At 36.4% G+C, this 19,130-nt stretch overlaps 1 protein-coding gene across 1 annotated transcript in view; it reads right to left on the bottom strand.

Moving 5' to 3' along the window:
* The window catches only part of ACSL3 (acyl-CoA synthetase long-chain family member 3), a 65,713-nt gene that overhangs the window by 44,973 nt on the left and 1,610 nt on the right, over positions 1 to 19,130 (bottom strand). Inside the window, exon 2 of the mRNA XM_012642465.1 lies at positions 3,923 to 4,340. Coding sequence (XP_012497919.1) covers positions 3,923 to 4,300 — 378 coding nt within the window. The 5' untranslated portion in view covers positions 4,301 to 4,340. The remainder of the gene's footprint in view (positions 1 to 3,922; positions 4,341 to 19,130) is intronic.

The raw sequence follows: 19,130 nt of genomic DNA, 5'->3' as shown, positions 1-19,130 counted from the left end.
AAAAAAAAAAAAAAAAAGGATGAGACAGTAGTCCTTAAGGCCTGCCAGGCCACAGGTGCCTTGTGCTTCTCTGTGCCCCATGAGAGAGTCCCATTTTGGTGAAGCTGGTGGCCCCTCAATCTTGGGCATAATTAGAGCAGAATCATCACAACTGCCTTTCTTCTACTTATCTTCCTTTGGGAGCTCAAAACAGACTGTTAGGATAAGATGGAAACAAAACTTCAAAGTTCATTCATTTGAAATAAGGTTTGTGTGTGTATCTTTGCTTCAACCATCTCAGATACATCTGAGGGTTAATCCCCAAAAGTCTGCCCCTTGAAAAATTTTAGATATTGCTACATCATTAGCTTTCCTATCCAACTGAAGTTTACTTTCAAATATGGAAACTGTTCAATGACAATACACTTCAAAAATGTCTTCTGACCTCCCTCCTGAGCTTGATCTCCTAGAGCTCCCACCTGAGCTTGAGTAGGCACTAAGGACAGACAGCCGACAGCTTAACTCGGCAGTTGTGAAAAGCTCCCCTTTTTAATATCCTATCATGGCAGATGCCATACAATGGGTCTAACAAGAGACCAAGAGAGGAAAGGGAAAAAAAAGAGAGCCTCGCCTGTTTAGCATGCAACTGAGATATCCACTCTCCAGTTTGTAGATTCTTGCCACAGCTGCAACACAGGGCCAACAGAAACTCAAGTCTTAGCCTACCAGCGGTACTGCACACTTTCTTCTTGAGTAAGGCCAAGAGAAAATACATGCATCACTCATTATACAAAAAACCTAAAAATTCTACTTTCCCAATGGACCTAATTTCAGACAAGAAAAATACAACATGTTTCCACATCAGAGTCTGGATATAGCCTTCTGAACAAAGCTTGATGAACCACAAATGCCAATTTGATCAATAATGCTAATAGTAGGCAGATCTTCTGACATATGGAAATTCAAAGACTTCCCATACAAAGTAAAACCTCGTAATAAATATGCTACAGACAGAAAAAGTTGCTGACTAAAAACAGTTTGGCTCACCTTTTAAATTCTATGAGTTCAAATATTTCCTGCTTGGTTGAATAATCAATGAATACAAAGGCACCATGGTCAAGACAGGCAGGGCAGAGCCACATACACTTAGACACACATGGGAAGAAAAAACAAACTTTCCTTGGGTTCATCCTATTTCCTGTGTAGACTACATTTAGGGAACATCTATGAGAGCTCTAGGATTTTATTTTTGTCCTAATTATATTGACACATGAATTAAGAAGAAATTTCATATTCACTATACAAGCTTTTTTCCTATTTACATAACAAGGAACCATTTGCTGCTGTATGTACTGAATGATGACTAAAAGTACAAGTCACATATAATGTATGTGAGATACTGGAGAAAAATTAAACTTCCTGTAAAATAAGACCTCTGTTATGTACACTTAGACTAAAAGTAAGAAAACCCAAATTTTGAATTGAAATATCATATTAGATCAAAAGACAAAAATGAATACCTTTTAGATATGCTGTGAGGAGCAGAGAGAAGGCAGAAGAGTGGAAAACTTAAGCACATAAAAATGCAGTGTTTTCAGTATCTTTTATAACTAACAGATCTCTCAAAGACAGACTCAAGGATAGTGTACCATAAAAAGCAACAACTCGGCCACGCACAGTGGCTCACGCCTTTACAGGCCTAGCACTCTGGGAGGCCAAGGCGGGTGGATCGCTCAAGGTCAGGAGTTCGAGACCAGCCTGAGAAAGAGCGAGACCCCATCTCTACTAAAAAATAGAAAGAAATGATCTGGACAACTAAAAACAATATATATATATATAGAAAAAATTAGCCGGGCATGGTGGCGCATGCCTGTAGTCCCAGCTACTCGGGAGGCTGAGACAGAAGGATCACTTGAGCCCAGGAGTTTGAGGTTGCTGTGAGCTAGGCTAATGCCACGGCACTCACTCTAGCCCGGGCAACAAAGCGAGAGATTCTGTCTCAAAAAAAAAAAAAAAAGGGCATCAACTCAATATGACAAAAGCTGACTTCAGTATAATAAAATGGTTTGCAAATTATAAACTATAGGCTAGAGAAGAATAATAAAACATGCGTAATGACATGATTTCAATTTCTAGAAATGTGCTTTATGTCCAGTTAGATCTTAATTAAGTAGCAAAAAATTCCGTTTTTTCTAAGTCAGCAAAATAGGGAATGTGCCTTAAAAGTAAGGTGACCATACAACTTTATCCGATGAGGGCATTTTTGAGACTGTCTGGAGGCCCTACTAATGTCAGAATAACAAGTATAAATCAGGACTGTTCCAGGCAAACCAAGACATACAGTCACTCTATTTAAAGGCAAGGAAATTTACAGATCCTATTGTTGAGTTAAAATGTTTATAGTTTCTAGGAATCACTGACATCAACTCACTTGCCATCTCCATTTCCATTTAGAGGAAAATGACATAGGAAATTTGTATGGTAAGTTGCAAAATTAATGGGCCATGAAAGAGATTAAGCAACATCACCCTGGCCCTCCAGTAACAGGAGGAGCTCTGAGTTTTTGATTCCACAGTTGTGGTTTAGATTTCCCGTCAAGATCTGAGAGTTTCCCTGTGGCTGACAGAAAAAAAGGCAGTTGGGGGAGTCAAGATATAGCTAGGATTGGATAAGAGAAAAACAACTTTGCCTAAAAAGGTATTAAACCTATAACATAACCAAATTATCAACCAACTACAGATCATACTGCCTCTAAAATACACTTTATCTTTAATTTTTGCCCGCCAGAGTTTTAAGAACTGCTTATAAGAAAGCCATGATCCCAAGTTCATAAGTAGCATTTTTATGCCATTTCTATACTTACTGTCATTCATAGTAAAGCACTACTCCATGATGTCTTTTTGTACTCACTGATATAATTTTCCTCACTAAATTTCCAAGAATATAATAATACAGTAATATAATAATGAATGCTAGAGCATTTTTATTAGGTAACCACAAACCGTTCTAAGCACATTACAGATGTGTGCACATACACTCAATCCTTACAAGAACTCTGCAAGCTGTGATTAGTTAAGGATTATGAGTTCTGGAGTCAGAAGGCCTGGGTTCCGGTTTCAGCTCCAGAGAACAAATATAAACAAATTAGCCAGGTGTGGTGTGTCACATGCCTGTAATCCTAGCTACTCGGGAGGCTGAGGCAGGGGGATCCCTTGAGCCCAGGAATTTGACGCTGTAGTGAACTGTGATCATGCCACTACACTCCAGCCTGGACTACAGAGCATGACCTTGTCTCTTAAAAAAAATAAAATAAAATAAATCACTTTTCCAAGGTCACAAAGCTAGTAAGTGGCAAATCCAACATTTAAAGCTATAGTCTTGGTCTTGGTCAAGAGCCTTGGAGTCCAGGCTCTTGATCACTGTTACGCTGCCTCTACAGACATCATCATGTCCTCTGTTTCAAATTAACAATGGCAGGTTCCTCTACATTTGTGAAGAGAAATTTTTTTAAGAACCACACAACTGCCACAACAAAATTACCAGGACATTAAGCACCCACTGCAATCCACATCAAAATCAAAAACAGCAGGTCACACCCCAAAACTCAGAGCCATTTCAAGCACCTAGGTGCTTCTGGAAACCAAAGAATATGGTTTCGTACCCAAAACTGCCCTAGACATTTTATTCCAAGCCCTGGCAGACATGCAGGTTCAGAGGAGCTCCACACCAGTGGGTGTTCTCAACGTCTTTCTAAAAGTTCAGAACAAATCAGTGCTGATAAGTACAGAAAGAGATTAGAGCACAGTCTAGTCCCCTTCCTATACTGTTTCTCCTGCAACATCAACAAATTCCAATAAAAGCAGGCTGTGCCTGTCCGTTGCTATCATTTCTAAGAGTATACTTTGTTCAGAGGGAATTCAAAGGCAATGAAAGATTATCTTACCTTTTTAAAAATTTTTCCATTTGGTTGTACTTCATCTTCCTCATTTAAAATTTCACGTGTTCCCAAGAGTCTTTTGTTCTTAAATTTGTTTTTTGCATACACAAAAACTTTATCTAGTGTGTCACATCCAGGGTATAATACTGAAGCCAAACCATCCATACTATTAACAGATCTGTATGCAGACTCAGGTTTTGAATTTACAGGCTTTGCTTTAATTTTGTTTGATTTTTCTTTTCTTGACTCAGAGAAAAAATGAAATGGAATGTATGTTAAAATAGTATAAAGTGATATTATAAAATGTATGAAATATAAAAGAATGGGGTTGATGGTATGTTTTAGCTTCATGGTAGATGGTTTTGAAGATACGTGGTTATTCATGTGTGCTCAAAAAGTAGAATTAACAGATTTCAGCAAGAATCTAGAAGGAAGAAAAAGAAAAATATTAGTTCAAAATAATTTTAAAATAACTTTGAAAAAAATTCATCATATTACATTGGCAAATTATTATTTTTTCAATCAGGCAGAGGCTAGTATACCAGCCCCCTGCAATGTCCTGATATTTCTAAGAGACTCATCTGTACTATATCTATTAACAATGGAATTACACAGGAAAGTTTCCACACCATACCATAAACACGTTGCCTTTCCAACCTAACCCCAAGTATCCACGAACATTTCCCAGTAGTAAGTAGTAAAAAGGAAACAAGCCAGAAGAGGAGGAAAAAATAAGAGACCAAAAGCCCATTTCCTATTCTTTAGCATCTGACTGCATTAGGGATGGCAAGTACTTTACATGTATGTCACATGCTCCTCTCTCAGCGTCCTAGCGGCCATTGCTAAATAATCTGCATTCTTTCCCTGTGAGCCCCATTCTTACCCAAGGCAGCAACAACCAACTGGAGTTAGCAAACACATAAAATTCATTTTCCATGTTCGCTCTAGATCTTTTTCAATTTAGGTAGGTTACATTGTGAAGCAAGAAGGTAGTACAATTTGGTCATTCTGTACTATGCATTCATGAGATTTATTAAAAAGATGTTAGATACTATTCTAAGTAGTGGAGACATAATGGTGAACAAAATGGCCTAAGTCCCACTCTCATGGAACTTACACATTCAATGGGAGAGGTAGACCAGCAAATATATATGTATGTATGCATGCTTGCATACACGCCAGGTGGTGATAAATGCTGAAGTGGTCTCCAAGGTACTACAAAATATATTAACAAAGAAAACAAGTGATTTGGGCAAAGCTGGAAAGGAGCTCTATCATGTAGGTAGTCAGAGAGGGTCTCGAGGGCAAGGGGTACCTGAACAGAGACTCACGAGGAAAAGAGAAAGTATGTCATGTACCTATGCTGGGGAAAAAAGTATGCAGTACTGCTGGTAGACTAAGAAACTAGATTTTTAGCATAAAGGTCATACGGAGCCATTGAAGGTTTCTGTACAGGAAAATGACAAAATGAAAACAAATGGTCTTGCTACTTCCAGGACATGAGAGTTGCAAAGAATAAATGCATCCTAATACCCCAGGAGAATGATGTTATCTAACTGAGTACTCTCTCCGAAATTTAATTTTCCATGTTTGCATTCTGAAATAAAAATATCATGATTAAAAAAACTATATTCACAGATGATATGATTGTATATACAGAAAATCCTAAGGAATCCACTAAAAAACTATCAGAACTAATAAAAACAGTTCAGCAAGACTGTAGGATACAAGATTGTGATTATTGTGATATAATAAGAAATATATTTTTGGTCTTTATCCCTGGTTCCTGGCACAGAGCTCCTAAAAGCTTTGCATTTTTGAGCAATGGGACTAAGAAGATAGTCTTTGCTTATTAAGAATAAGTGCCTTTCAACCATACCTGAGATTTTACTGAGGTGACTCTTGGAGGATGGGGCTGCTTGCTAAAGGAACCAACCGTATGATTAGAGGATTGGAACTTTCAGCCCCGTCCCCCAACATATGAGGAGAGAGCATGGAGACTGAGCTAATCACCAATGGCCAAAGATTTAATCAATCATGCCCATGTACCAGGACCTCCATAAAAACCTTAAACCACCATCCACATGCTGGAGGGTGTCTCACTCCTACTCCACAGGAACAGAAGCTCCTGTACTCCACACCGTTCCAGACCTCACCCCATGTACCTCTTCATCTGCCTGTTCATTTGAACTGTCCATTGTATCCTTTATAATAAACTGGTAATAGTAAATAAAGCACTTCCCTGACTTCATTACAGCAAATTATCACACTTGAGGAGGAGGTTGTAGAAAACTCCAATTTGTAGCCAAGTCAGACACAAGTGTGAGTAATCTGGGGACCCCCTACTTGCAACTGACATCTGAAGTGGGGGGCATCCTTTTGAGACTGAGCCCTTAACCTGTGGGATTTGTGATAACTCTGGGTAGTTATTCTAAGAACCAGATTAAACTGTACCCAGTTGGTCTCCAGGGAAATGGAGAATTGCCTGGTGTCACACATTTAGTGTCAGAAGAGTTGTGACTAGAGAAACAGTTTCTTCCTTTAAAGATAAATACAGAAAAATCAATTGTATTTCTAATGTACTAGCAATGAATAATCAGAAAAAAAAATTACAAAAACAATTATATTTACAATACCATCAAACACTATACTTAGGAATAGATACAACAAAAAGTGAAAAACTTGTATTCTGAAAAGCACAAAACATTGTTGAAAGATATTAAAGAAGACCTAAACAGTAGAAAAACATCCCTGTTCAGGAGAAGACTTAATGTTTAAATGGCCAGGCACGGTGGCTCAAGCCTGTAATCCTAGCACTTTGGAATGCTGAGGACAAGGATTGCTTGAGGCAAGGAGTTCGAGAATCAAGGTCCCTCTAACCTTGGTCTTGTTCTCCCCTCCTTAAGCTCAGGGAGAGATTCTGAAATGTCCTCATCTAAGAAAGCTTCTTAAGAAATGCAACTGTCTTATACAGATGGCCAACAGGTATACAAAAAAATGCTCAACATCATTAGTCATCAGAGAAATGTGAATCAAAACTACAATGAGATACCATCTCACCCAGTTAAAATGGCTTTTATCAAAAACACAGGCAATAACAAATGCTGTTGAGGATGTGGAGAAAGAGGAACCCTTATAAACTGTTGGTGGGAATGTAAATTAGCACAACCACCATGGAGAACAGTATGGAAGTACCTCAAAAAACTAAAAATAAAACTACCATATGATCCAGCAACCCCACTTTGGGTATACACCCAAAGGAGGAGAATTCAGTGTATCAAAAAGATATCTGCCCTCCCATGTTTATTGCAGCACTATTCACAATAACCAAGATATGGAATCAACCTAAGTGTCCATCATAGATGAATGGACAAAGAAATTGTGGTGCATATACACAATGGAATATTATATAGCCACAAAAAGAATGAAATCCTGCCATTTGCAACAACGTGGATGGAGATGGAGAATATTTTGGTAAGTGAAATAAGCCAAGCACAGAAAGACAAATCTCACATATTCTCACTCATACATGGTAGCTAAATATTAAAAACAATTGATCTCATGAAGACAGCAGAAGGATGATTACCAGAGCCTGGGAAAGGTAACGGGGAGCGGGGAATAAAGTGGGAATGGTTAATGGTTGCAAAAATATAGTTAGAATGAACAATATTTGATAGCACAACAAAGTGTAACAACAATAAGTTAGGATGTACTTTAAAATAACTAAGAGTGGAATTGGAATGTTCCTAACACAAAGAAATGATAAAAGCATGAGGTGATGGATACCCAATTACCAATTACCCTGATTTGATTAATTCACATTGTATGTGTATATTAAAACATCATATCACATGTACCCTATAAAGATATACAACTATTATGTACCCATAATAATCAAAAAGGAAAAAGAAAAAAAATAAATGCAATCGTCTTAAGACCCCCTCACTAGGAATCTCATCAAATAACCAGCAAAGATCAACCACCCAAAAAGAAGAGAGACCAGGAATCATCACGATGCCCAGATAAACTTTTCATCTGTTCTTCAGAGGGCAGCTCTGAGTTTACCTGGAGTATTTTATTTGTATAGTAAGGCAACCTATGTTCTAGTGCCTTTCTACCACTATAGGACTATTCATTTCCCCATTTCGCTCTCCTCTCTAAAAAAAAAAAAGCATTTAAGCCTCAACCATCTGGCCCCACTTTGAGCTCATATTTTCTATGACTTCTGTACACACATGTGCACATAATAAATTTGTTATGCTTTTCTCTTGTTAAAATGTTTTTGTTATGGGGTGTAGGCCAAAACCCTTTATTATGGGAAGGAAAGGGATCACCCCATTATTGCCCCCAAATAATCCTTATCATCATCTCAGCAAGCTTTTATACAGAATTGGTAGGCTGATCCTAAAATTCACATGGATAACCGAAGTACCCAGAACAATCAAATCAATCTTGAAAAAGAACAAACTTGGAGGACTCACGAATCTTTATTTAAAACTTTCTATTAATACAAAGCAACAGTAATCAAAGCAGTGCAGTACTGGCAAAAGAACAGACATACAGATCAACGGAATAGATCTAAGAGTCCAGAAATAAATCCTTGTATTACTGACAAGTGAATTTCAACAGGGTAGCAAGAGAATTCAATAGGAAAAGAGTAGTCTTTCAATGAATGGTGCTGCAACAACTGAATATGAACATGTAATAGAATACAGTTGGACCCCTTCCTTATACAAAGAACTAACTCAAAATGGATCATAGGCCTAAATGTAAGAGCCACACCTATAAAACTTCTAGTTAGTATTAATCATTGAGTACAAATAGTGTTTCAGGAAGAGTACAGTAACAGGTGGAGGCTACTTCTTACATTTTCTGAGAAATCTTCTTGAACCAAATAGTAATTTATCATAATCTGAAAGGCTGAGGACAAGCGGAAGGAGGAAAGGTGTTGGGATGCAGGGGTGGAAATGGAGCTTTTTTGAAGAGATAACACCATATAATTTGATCAAACATCAAAAGCGGCATGTGTTCAATAAATAATAAGCAAACCAAAAAGCAAGGTGGGGTGAGGAGATGAGAAAATCAAACTGTTACGCCCTTTTTGATGCTAGTAAAAGGAATTTAGTTTGCGTTCTAATATACACAAATATACAGTTTTAGAAAATAACTATATGTAAAAGATAATGTGAAGGCGGCAGAAGCTAGAGGCAAGTCGATTAGATAAAAGACTAGACCACTGAAATAATTCTTTACTCCTAGATCAGGAGGCCAGCAGCTTCTCAGAGTGGCAAAGGCTGAAGTTGTTCCTCTTGTCCTTCCTAAGAACTACAATCTGTGTCTGCCTCATGGAGTATGGATAGTTCTGTATCTAAATACTGAACAGAACTACGTCATGAATTAGGGTAGTGGCAATGCAAAAAGAGAAAGTGGTTTTGGTGCCTTCAACCCAGACAGAAATACAAGTAGTGAAAGAATTGGTCAGTGTCTGGATGGTTAGTGGAAAGGAGATGAACAGTCTTGAAAATAAAGGTTTAAGATGCCTGTGAGTCATCCAGATATACATAAACTGAGAAAGCTGAGAGAACAAGAAGCACATATTTTGGAGCCATAATGAGATGAAAGATGAGAATGCCCAAAGAGAACACACGGGAAATCTCTAAAATCAAGTGCAAGGACAGAAAACTTGGGGATGACACCAATCCACAGGACTGAAGGGAGGAAATCCCATTGAGGAGACCAATAAAGCAGGAGAACTAGGAGAGGGCAGTGTTACAAACGCCAAGGGAGGGGAAAGCCATGGATTAAGTGTTCAATGATGTCAAGTGCTGCCTAGGTATACCAGCCACAATCAATTAAGACATTTAATTTTCCAAAATGTTCTAGATAAATTAAAGTTCATGAATTTGGCCAACTGCATATTTGCTAAAGGGGCTGTGAAAAATCTAGAGAATGAGGAAAATTAGTTCTTCAAAAAATAGGTACTTTTTTATGTTACCACACCCTAACATGAGTATGACCTTTAAAAAGTAAACCTGTCAATCTTTTCTTTCACAGCTTCTAGATTTCCAATCTAGTTTAAGGAGGCCTTACCCATCCAAATGTTAAACTAATGGTCTTCTATATTTTTTCTAGTATTTGCCTAATTTTTACATCTAGATCTTTAATCAATAGAGTTTATTTTTGCATATTGCATGAGGGTAAAAGCTAATTTCTTTCTTCTCAGATGAACTGTCTGAATTGTTTATTAAATAAACCACACTTTTTCCAATTAAGAAAAATGTCATCTTCATTAATAACTTCTCATTCACACTTGGATATGTTTCTAGCGCTTTCCTAAAACTCCAAATATAGTAGACTGACAACAGTGTATCTCAAATGTGGTCCATGGGCCAATCATATCATATTTACCTCCAAGATTATTTCAGATTACTCAGACATACCTCACCACCTTCCTTACTGCCCCAGTATCTACAAAGGAAATGCGGACGGCTGACACACAGAAGTCAATATATTTCCCTTAACCTGTAATCAAGATTAAAGTGAAGCCATACCAATTTTCATCCAATAGTTTCACAAAAAAAAGATTGCAATATCCAGAGTCCACCAAAGAAAGTAATCAGAATTTAAAAAGAACACCCATACCTTTTATAATCCCACATTTGGGACTCTATTCAACAGAAAAGCAAGCACATATTAAGCACATATAATGGCTGCGCACAACGTGTATATATAAAGTGAATTTTACACTTAAAGATAACTACAGTGGCAAATATGTTTATTTTACCACAAAAAAAAAAAAAAAAAAAAAAGGTGAGCCTGAGAATGAAACATTGGATTTGACAATATGAAGGTCTCTGTTGACCTTGGAAAGCGCTGTGTTAAGGACCAAAGCTCAAATGAAGAGGGTTCAAGAAAGAATAGGAAAAGAGAAAAAGAGGAAAGGAGAATAGGGAGGAAGGGGAGGGATTAATGTGTCGAAATACATCAATCTTTCAGCACAAAGAGTATAACAACTCCCACCTTCACTACACTCTCAGAACTGCTAAATAACAAGATGAGTCAAGTTTAACAGCATTAAAATGACTTATCATTATTTATACAATAATAAATGAGTAAACAACTAAATCTTAAAATATGAAATCGTGTGATATTAATACCTAGGTTCAAACACTTGAAATGTGTTTTTAAAATGTTCTATGTAAATGGTCAGTTGCATTATTTCGAAAAGTTATTTACATCTTATATTCTAATTAGCAATTGATTTAAATCATAATGATAAAATATAAGGGAAGATCTTTTCCTTAGAAAGAACACAGGAGACTTGGAAAGAGTGGAGGAGCGGGGCAGACAGGATTTTGTGTCATTGTCAGAAAGCTGAAGACAGGAGGGTTATGGAAACAACTGTACATTAAGTAATGGAATTTAATGCCCACCTATGAACCACTCCCAATTGATATACTTCCAGAGTATATGAAGTTGATATTATTACTAAAGAGTATTAGTAATATCATAATCATATCTTTTACAGTAACTCTGAATTTTACAAAAAAAAAAAATGCTACAAATACTCATATGAAAAGATTTCAATGGAGAGGACATATATTTTAGTAACAGAGAAACAGGGAAGAAGGTTGCCACAGGGGTCACATTCATATTAATACATTAAATGGTTCTACCTGCTCAGATCTGGTTGCAACTACCTAGAAATAGACATTTTAAAAATCTCTTAGGCTCAGCAGAGATGTAGCATAGTATCTCAATCCAAAATTGGTAGGCTTATAAAATTAACCTCCTCTAAGGTGGTGAACTGAACAAAGAAGATGGGAGTTACTCTCAAAATCGAAGATACTTGCAATACACATAGAAGGGGAATGAGAAAGCCATTATATTCACATTCTACTAATACAGCAAGCAGGTCTTTTATGCCTCCTCCCCCATTTACATCCATCACGAAAAGGGACCTGAAAACTAGAAAGCCAGAGCAAGGGAGGAACCCCAACACTTGGAAATGTTCCCACAAACTCAAAACAGCAGAGGAAGGGAACCAGCAAAGAGAGAGGAGGGTAGAAGAAAATGCTCCAGAGGGGGCACAATTTATTCCTCGGTTAATCCTGCCCACCAATCTGATTTCCTCCTCTGTATTTTCCTTTCAGCCTATAACACAAACATGCATCAACAGTACATAACTGTTCATACCTGGAAAAAAAAATACAGCTTAACATTTTATCTCTGATGAAGTATAAATGAGTGGATTCCACAATGCTAGATATCAAAGAATCTGTATTTGCTAGCGTGAAATGTGCCTAAAATTTTTCACCAAGCTTGCAATATATGGGAAATAATTGTGAGTACCAACCAAGCAGGCACTCTGCAGTGAGCTTATTATTAATACATATTATCATGTTTAATTCTCAAAAAAAAAAAAAAATTCAAACATATGGTGCCCAAAGGCACTTACAGCTAGCAGGTGGGGAGGGATTTTATTCTACTTGCCTCTTTAAAGCACATCCAAATTTTTTAATGCCCCCACCCTTCCTAAATAAACTCTACGGTTAATACTTTACTGTTAGGGGGAAAAAAGATTTAAAAAAAAAAAAAAAAAGAGTTCTTCACTACACTATTTTTGAGACTTTCCTTTCCATAAAAGTCAAGTCACAGTCACACACATTCTACAGAAACTGAAGGGTCCCGGATGAATGAAGTGAATCATTTATTTTGAAATAAGAAACTGGGGTCAAGAAGAGTAGAAAGAACTAGCTCCTTCCCAGAACTTGTCTCTCAGAGTTGTAATGGAAAGAGCAACCAGCAACTATTATTTGCCATCAGGAAAGAGTTTCTTCAGAGGAGGACCGTGGTTCTGATGAACGTGTTTGCTTCTTGGCTTTCCAAGACTAAAAGCATACCAAAAATATATATCTGGTTCAGGAGAATAGCTTTAAAACATTCACTGACTACATATCCTGTTCCCAAAACAAACACACACACACACACACACACACACACAAACCCGAGACCCAAAGGTGGCAAAGTTGTTTTAAATTCTTATAAATATCAACATGCAGGCTAATTACTATGCATAAACAGTGGTTCTCACTCTTTCTTAGTGAAGTAAAGACAAAGGATTTTTTCTAAATCCTCAAATATTAACATAATCTTTAAACAACTTTGAGGATTTCAACTCTGACCCCATATTTGTTACTGCTATATGACATTGCGATGATTGTAGGGCTGAAATACAGATCATTAATCTGTGCAAGTACTTCCTTAACACCACAATAAAATGGTCGAGAAATTCTAGACAGGAAAGTCAATTAAAGACATTAGAAGACTAGTCATATTACCATCTGGATTACATGAAGTCTCAATTTACAACTAGCAAGTTTTATGAGGAAATAATAATTTGGTATTTTCTTTTTAAGAAAACAAGCTTGTATTTATTCTAATCTTAAAAAATGAAATTTTGGCACTAAAGATACATATTGGAAGGGAGGGAAGGAGGGACATTTAACAAGTCTTTCCCACGAATATATTTAAACTAAAAAGCAGTTTAACAGAACCACATAATTTTTAAAATTTCAGTTATCCATTGTAGCTTTTAAACTTTTTCAGTCCTTTTACTGTGACAGTTGAAAAAAATAGGACTCTTGAGTATTCTCCTTGAACTGCAAATACAATCCCCTTGATTTCCCCAAACCTGATTGAGACACATTATTAAAAAACAAAACAAAACTACTTTTATTCCCTCTTCTAGATAAAAATCAATAGGAAACAAAAATTAGACATGGGAATACATACTTTTTTCAGTTTGATACAGAATAGAGATTTTAAACATACACACACACACACATACATACACACACACACACACACACACACACACACACACTAGTCTCAACTCTGCCACCAATTACTATGAGATCTTGACCAGGTCACTAAATCTTCATTTGTTCAACATTAATATCGATGTATTAATAATACAACAGCATCAAATTTAAGACTATATTTTACTGATGCATAAGGGCTCCAAAATCAATTTAGGAGTACTGACAGCTATGAAACAAATAATGAAGATTTAACCAACCTGAGGAATTCTGTCTTCTACACAACATACTCTATAGGAAAAAGAGTTCCCCTGCTCTAAAAGAAAAAAGAAAAAAAATCACTCAATGAGAAGATTTCTAAGATCCATTTCAAAAAAATTCTAACATTCTCCAATCGGATCAAATTAAATCCATGGTGAGTAAATGAATAGGTGCAAGAAAAAGAGGATGGGGAAAGACTTCCACTCCTTTCCCCTCTGCCTCTCAAGTAGGAAGGTACACCACTGCACCTGGCTTTTCATTTTTCAGTCATGTGAATGTACTACCTTAACAACAAAAAAATACTATTTAATGTACAATCTAAGGACAATATAATACAGATGATCTGAGAATGTGCTGGTGTTTGACAGACTGATCCAACAAAGATGGGATAGGCTCAGCTCTGGGTTGTTTCCAGACAAGTAACTGCTTCAAACTACCACTACACCATCACCGCCCACACACACACTTATATCAGTTTATATACATTGGGCACAATCTGTTTTCATTAAGTCATCCTGACCTCTGCATCCTGTTCACATAGCTCAAAGAACAAGAGTCAAGTACTCCAGAGATAAGGAAACTGTCAGATGATGCTCCCGTAAGCAGCTAAGAATACTTCTTACACACTGAAATACCTCTTTCACTCCTACTCAAGACTGCCAGATTTAACAAACTTAAATTCAATTTTAACTGGGTGCCTTACATTTTATATGGCAACTTAACTACCATCCCCAATCTACCACAGAGTATTATAATTAATTAGGATGACCAACCATCCTGCTTTGCCTGGGACTGCAGGGTTTCCTACGACACATGACTTTCAGTACTAGAAACGAGGAAAGTCCCAGGCAGACCAGGAAGAGCTCGTCATCCTACAATTAATCATCTCATGGAGTCAGCAAACTAATTGTAGCCTGGGCTCTACCACCAGTTCAGTTTAATCTTTTTTTATGAAATAACCTTTTTGTATTTTATTTCCCCATATATGTCATCATTTATCTAATGCACAACATTAAGGATAAAATGTGAAATGCAGTAGATATATATGGCTTTAGAAAAAAACAGAGGTGTTATAAAAGCTAGTTATTAGTATAGGTAGTTTGGGTACAAAGTTTTGTTTCATGCAGTTTCAAAGCATACAGGTACCTGTTTTTATTTATATACTTTATATGATCTACTGGAAGTGCTATTATTTGTAACACTGGTTTGACTGCATTAAAAATATTCAATAGACTCTCTCCTTTTAGAACCATAACAATAAACTCTGGGTTTGATGCTGGCTACCCATTTAATCACTGTGTAACTTGGGAGACAAGTCCCTAATCCTCCAGCTTCAGATTCAACTGTAAAACTGGAGTGAAAATAATAAATACCTCAAGAAACTTCTGTTAGGAGCCAACAAGGAAAGTGGGTAAAAGCACTCTGCTTAAACTAATGTAAGGCATGTCTTAATAGTACTTTAAATTCTGTTGTTTATACAAATCCATGTATACAGGTTGAACAACCCAGATCTGAAAATCCAAAATCCAAAAAGCTCCAAAATCCAAAGCTTTTCAAACACCGATATTATGGTCAATGGAAATGCTCAATGGAGCATTTAGGATTTCAGATTTTCAGATCTGTGATGCTCAACCAGTAAGTATATGCAAATATTCCAAGATCCAAAAGAAATACAAAATCCAAAACACTTCTAATCCCAAGCATTTCAGATAAGGGACACTCAAACCTGTACCAATATTTTTATTTTATCATGATTATTTCTTATACCCTGATTATGAAAATACTGAAGTCAAAACTTTACTCTTAATGATACCTTTGGCTATGGAGGCAAACAGACTGGGTTTGACACTTGGCTCAACTACTTACTAAATATTGCCTTAAGCAAATTATATTTCTAAGTCTCAGATTCCTCCTCTGTAAAAAGGTAGAGACTATGTGCATTACAAGATTATTATGAGGATGAAACAGAATATGAAAATTATGTAGTGCATGCTTCCTACAAACACTCAAATCTCAGCTATTTTCATCATTACTGATTCATGTTTTACTACGTTTAAGGTTTTAAGGTTAGAAGAGGCTGAAATCATAAGACTATCCATGAAGTCCCTTATGACATGAAATACTAAGCAAAAAGAGTAATAATGATACTTGATCCATCTTGTATTTGGCATTGGTATCAATCCATTTAGCATCCCTAGCATCCCTAGGATCCCTAGCATCCCCCCAGTTTTGGAGATTTTACTCCACGAGCTTCGGAGAGATCATTACAAATTGATTTTTGCTTAAGATAATACACACACTGTGAATACTTTTTCCTGTGTCTAATATTTCATGCTCTATTATATCCTAAAGAAGTCTTCTCTATACAGAAGCATAACTTTTTATATTAGAATTTTGTTCAAGTTTGATTCATTAAAAGGGAACAGGAAGGAATGACATGCTTCATGGCTATTATATTATCCTAATGATAGAACAGAGAAACTAGACCCTAGAAGCCCTAGTCAGTATCACTATCTTGATATATTATCAGTATTACTAACTGGCCAAGACCTGAATACCTTGACATTGTTAAGACAGTATTGAATAGGACTCTTTACCCTTTTGGTATTATCCTTATTTATTCCAGTTATTTCCTACAAAATGGTTAATAAGAGCCAGCTATATAAATGTTTCAGAAAAACATGAACTATTAGATTATATAATGACATCAACCTGGGTAGTTAATACCTGAGGGTCTTAATAATTCCAACTCAATCTAGCTAAGTATTACATTTAGTATTACATGAACCTATACCTAGAAGAATAAACAGCCTAATTTTTAAGTAAAGGTTGCTTTAGTTGGATGAACAAATGCACTTTTGAATTTACCTGTTTTCTTCCCCAGAGTGAAATAAAAAATTAAAGAAAATTCAAAGGCCAGAGGCAAAATATAACAGCCCTAAACATACAAAATATTAGTAAATGTACTTATAACGAGCAAAGTAAAGCATACATGACTGAGAGAAGATGGCTCTTCAGGTAAGTTTAGCCTTTGAGAATGTAAAAGGATTAAAGTTTCTAAATTAAGATTTTCAAGATGATTTTAAAATGCTTATTCCATTTATGAGTAAGAGCAAAAATAGTTTAGAATAATTTTGCAATCTAAGTCTATCTACTCAGAATACCTTCTCTTTTAATTTCAAGGATTTATAATATATTGTTCAGTAAGATTCCTTGGGTGTTTCCTTTTCCTCCATTCTCCTCCCCACCCCGCAAAGCCCAGTTTCTTATTTATATTTTGGGCAGATCAGTTAAAAAACAAACTTAAGAAAAAGCAAATATACATAATTAGAACTTGTATGTTGTAGAAATACATATTAACTACAGAATAAATTAGCTGCATCACAACTGACATTACATTACCTTCATTTGTACTACCTAAAAGTTAAACAGCTAAGAATAAGGCTTAAACACGCAATTACTTCCTTCATTCGATACTTAGCCTTGTATTGTATTTTATTCATATATTATTCACTTTTTTATTTTTCCTTTTTTAATTTTTTGCATACAGTATTTTCTTCTTCCCACAAATTCTCAATTATTTTACCACTAAAAAAGCTTTTCCTAAACATGTTTCAAAATCAAAGCTACTAAGATAAACAGTTGTCTTCCCTCTCCTCACCTTCATTCTCTGGTGTGTCATTTTCTGGCCTCTATAGCTTTTCCGTAAGCGTTCAAAAACTAGATTACATTTTAAAAATAGAAGGCACAGGAAAAAAAGATGCACCTCAAATAGCTATGAGAAATATTTGGCCCAACTCTAAGAAACCTTTTCTTGTTAAACCAAGGGAGTAGCAAACCTGCCGACGTCCCCATCTCCTTCCATACTTCTAATCTAGGTCACTTTCACATACAAACGAAAATATTCTGAATAATTTCTCTACATAGGGATATATATATATATATATATATATATACACGAAATTTTCTGCTATCATCTGAATATGAACCATTGGATCATCAAGATAAACAATTAAGTCCTGAAAGCCATCAAAACTTGTCTAAGCAACAAAATATTTAAGTATGAATTTGTATCATCAATATAACCAAACATCAAGAAAAAAAATGAGAGTAACAAACTTGCTGCAAACCCATAACAGATTCAAAACATTAAATAACAGCTGTAATAGAAGTTTAAATTTATTCGTACATAATTCTATTTGTTAATGTTCTCTTTCAAATTCTATGTCATTTTTAGATGGACTCCCGAAAGCATGAAAATGAATATAAAATTCTATAATCAAAATGTGCTGCCCCAAATTTTTTAAGGAATTTAAAATGCTTTAACCCACAATCACACAAAGGACATGTACACATCTGAATCAGCTTCGGTTTTCACATCCTTTCTTAAGTCACTTCTAAACATGGGCAGTTCATAACTGTGAAAGGATTAGGTTTTCTTTGGTTGTTTTTTTTTTTTTTTTTAATTGAGACAGAGTCTCACTCTCTTGCCCGGGCGAGAGTGAGTGCCATGGCGTCAGCCTAGCTCACAGCAACCTCAAACTCCTGGGCTCAAGCAATCCTTCTGCCTCAGCCTCCCGAGTAGCTGGGACTACAGGCATGCGCCACCATGCCTGGCTAATTTTTCTATATATTTTTAGTTGCCCAGATAATTTCTTTCTATTTTTTGGTAGAGACGGGGTCTCACTCTTGCTCAGGCTGGTCTAGAACTCCTGCCGTTGAGCGATCCACCCGCCTCGGCCTCCCAGAGTGCTAGGATTACAGGCGTGAGCCACCGCGCCCGGCCAGGATTAGGTTTTAAGTTTCAGAATTCAAGACACTGGGTTCCTAAGTAGTTCATGACATGCCTTTTACTTCATCATACAGTTAACCTATATAACATGATTAGAAGTTTTCTTCCCCTTTTTAAGTACCTGGCCAAGCTAGGCAAAATTATGACAGAGAAATTTACCTTTATCACTGTACCATAGTGCTTTTTCCCATTCACCACCCTCTCACCTCCAGTTTCTGCTTTCACCATCCTCCTCAAGTGTCCTAAGTGCGCCCTATGTTGAGCACAAGTAAATGTACTACAGCTCCAAAACCATTTATTGATCTACCCAAAACCTAAATGAGCCTCCATAAAGGCAATA

The sequence above is a fragment of the Propithecus coquereli genome, unplaced genomic scaffold, assembly GCF_000956105.1.
Source record: "Propithecus coquereli isolate 6110/MARCELLA unplaced genomic scaffold, Pcoq_1.0 Scaffold18, whole genome shotgun sequence".
In the NCBI taxonomy this organism is placed as follows: domain Eukaryota; kingdom Metazoa; phylum Chordata; class Mammalia; order Primates; family Indriidae; genus Propithecus; species Propithecus coquereli.
This window is presented reverse-complemented; position numbering and strand designations above follow the sequence as displayed.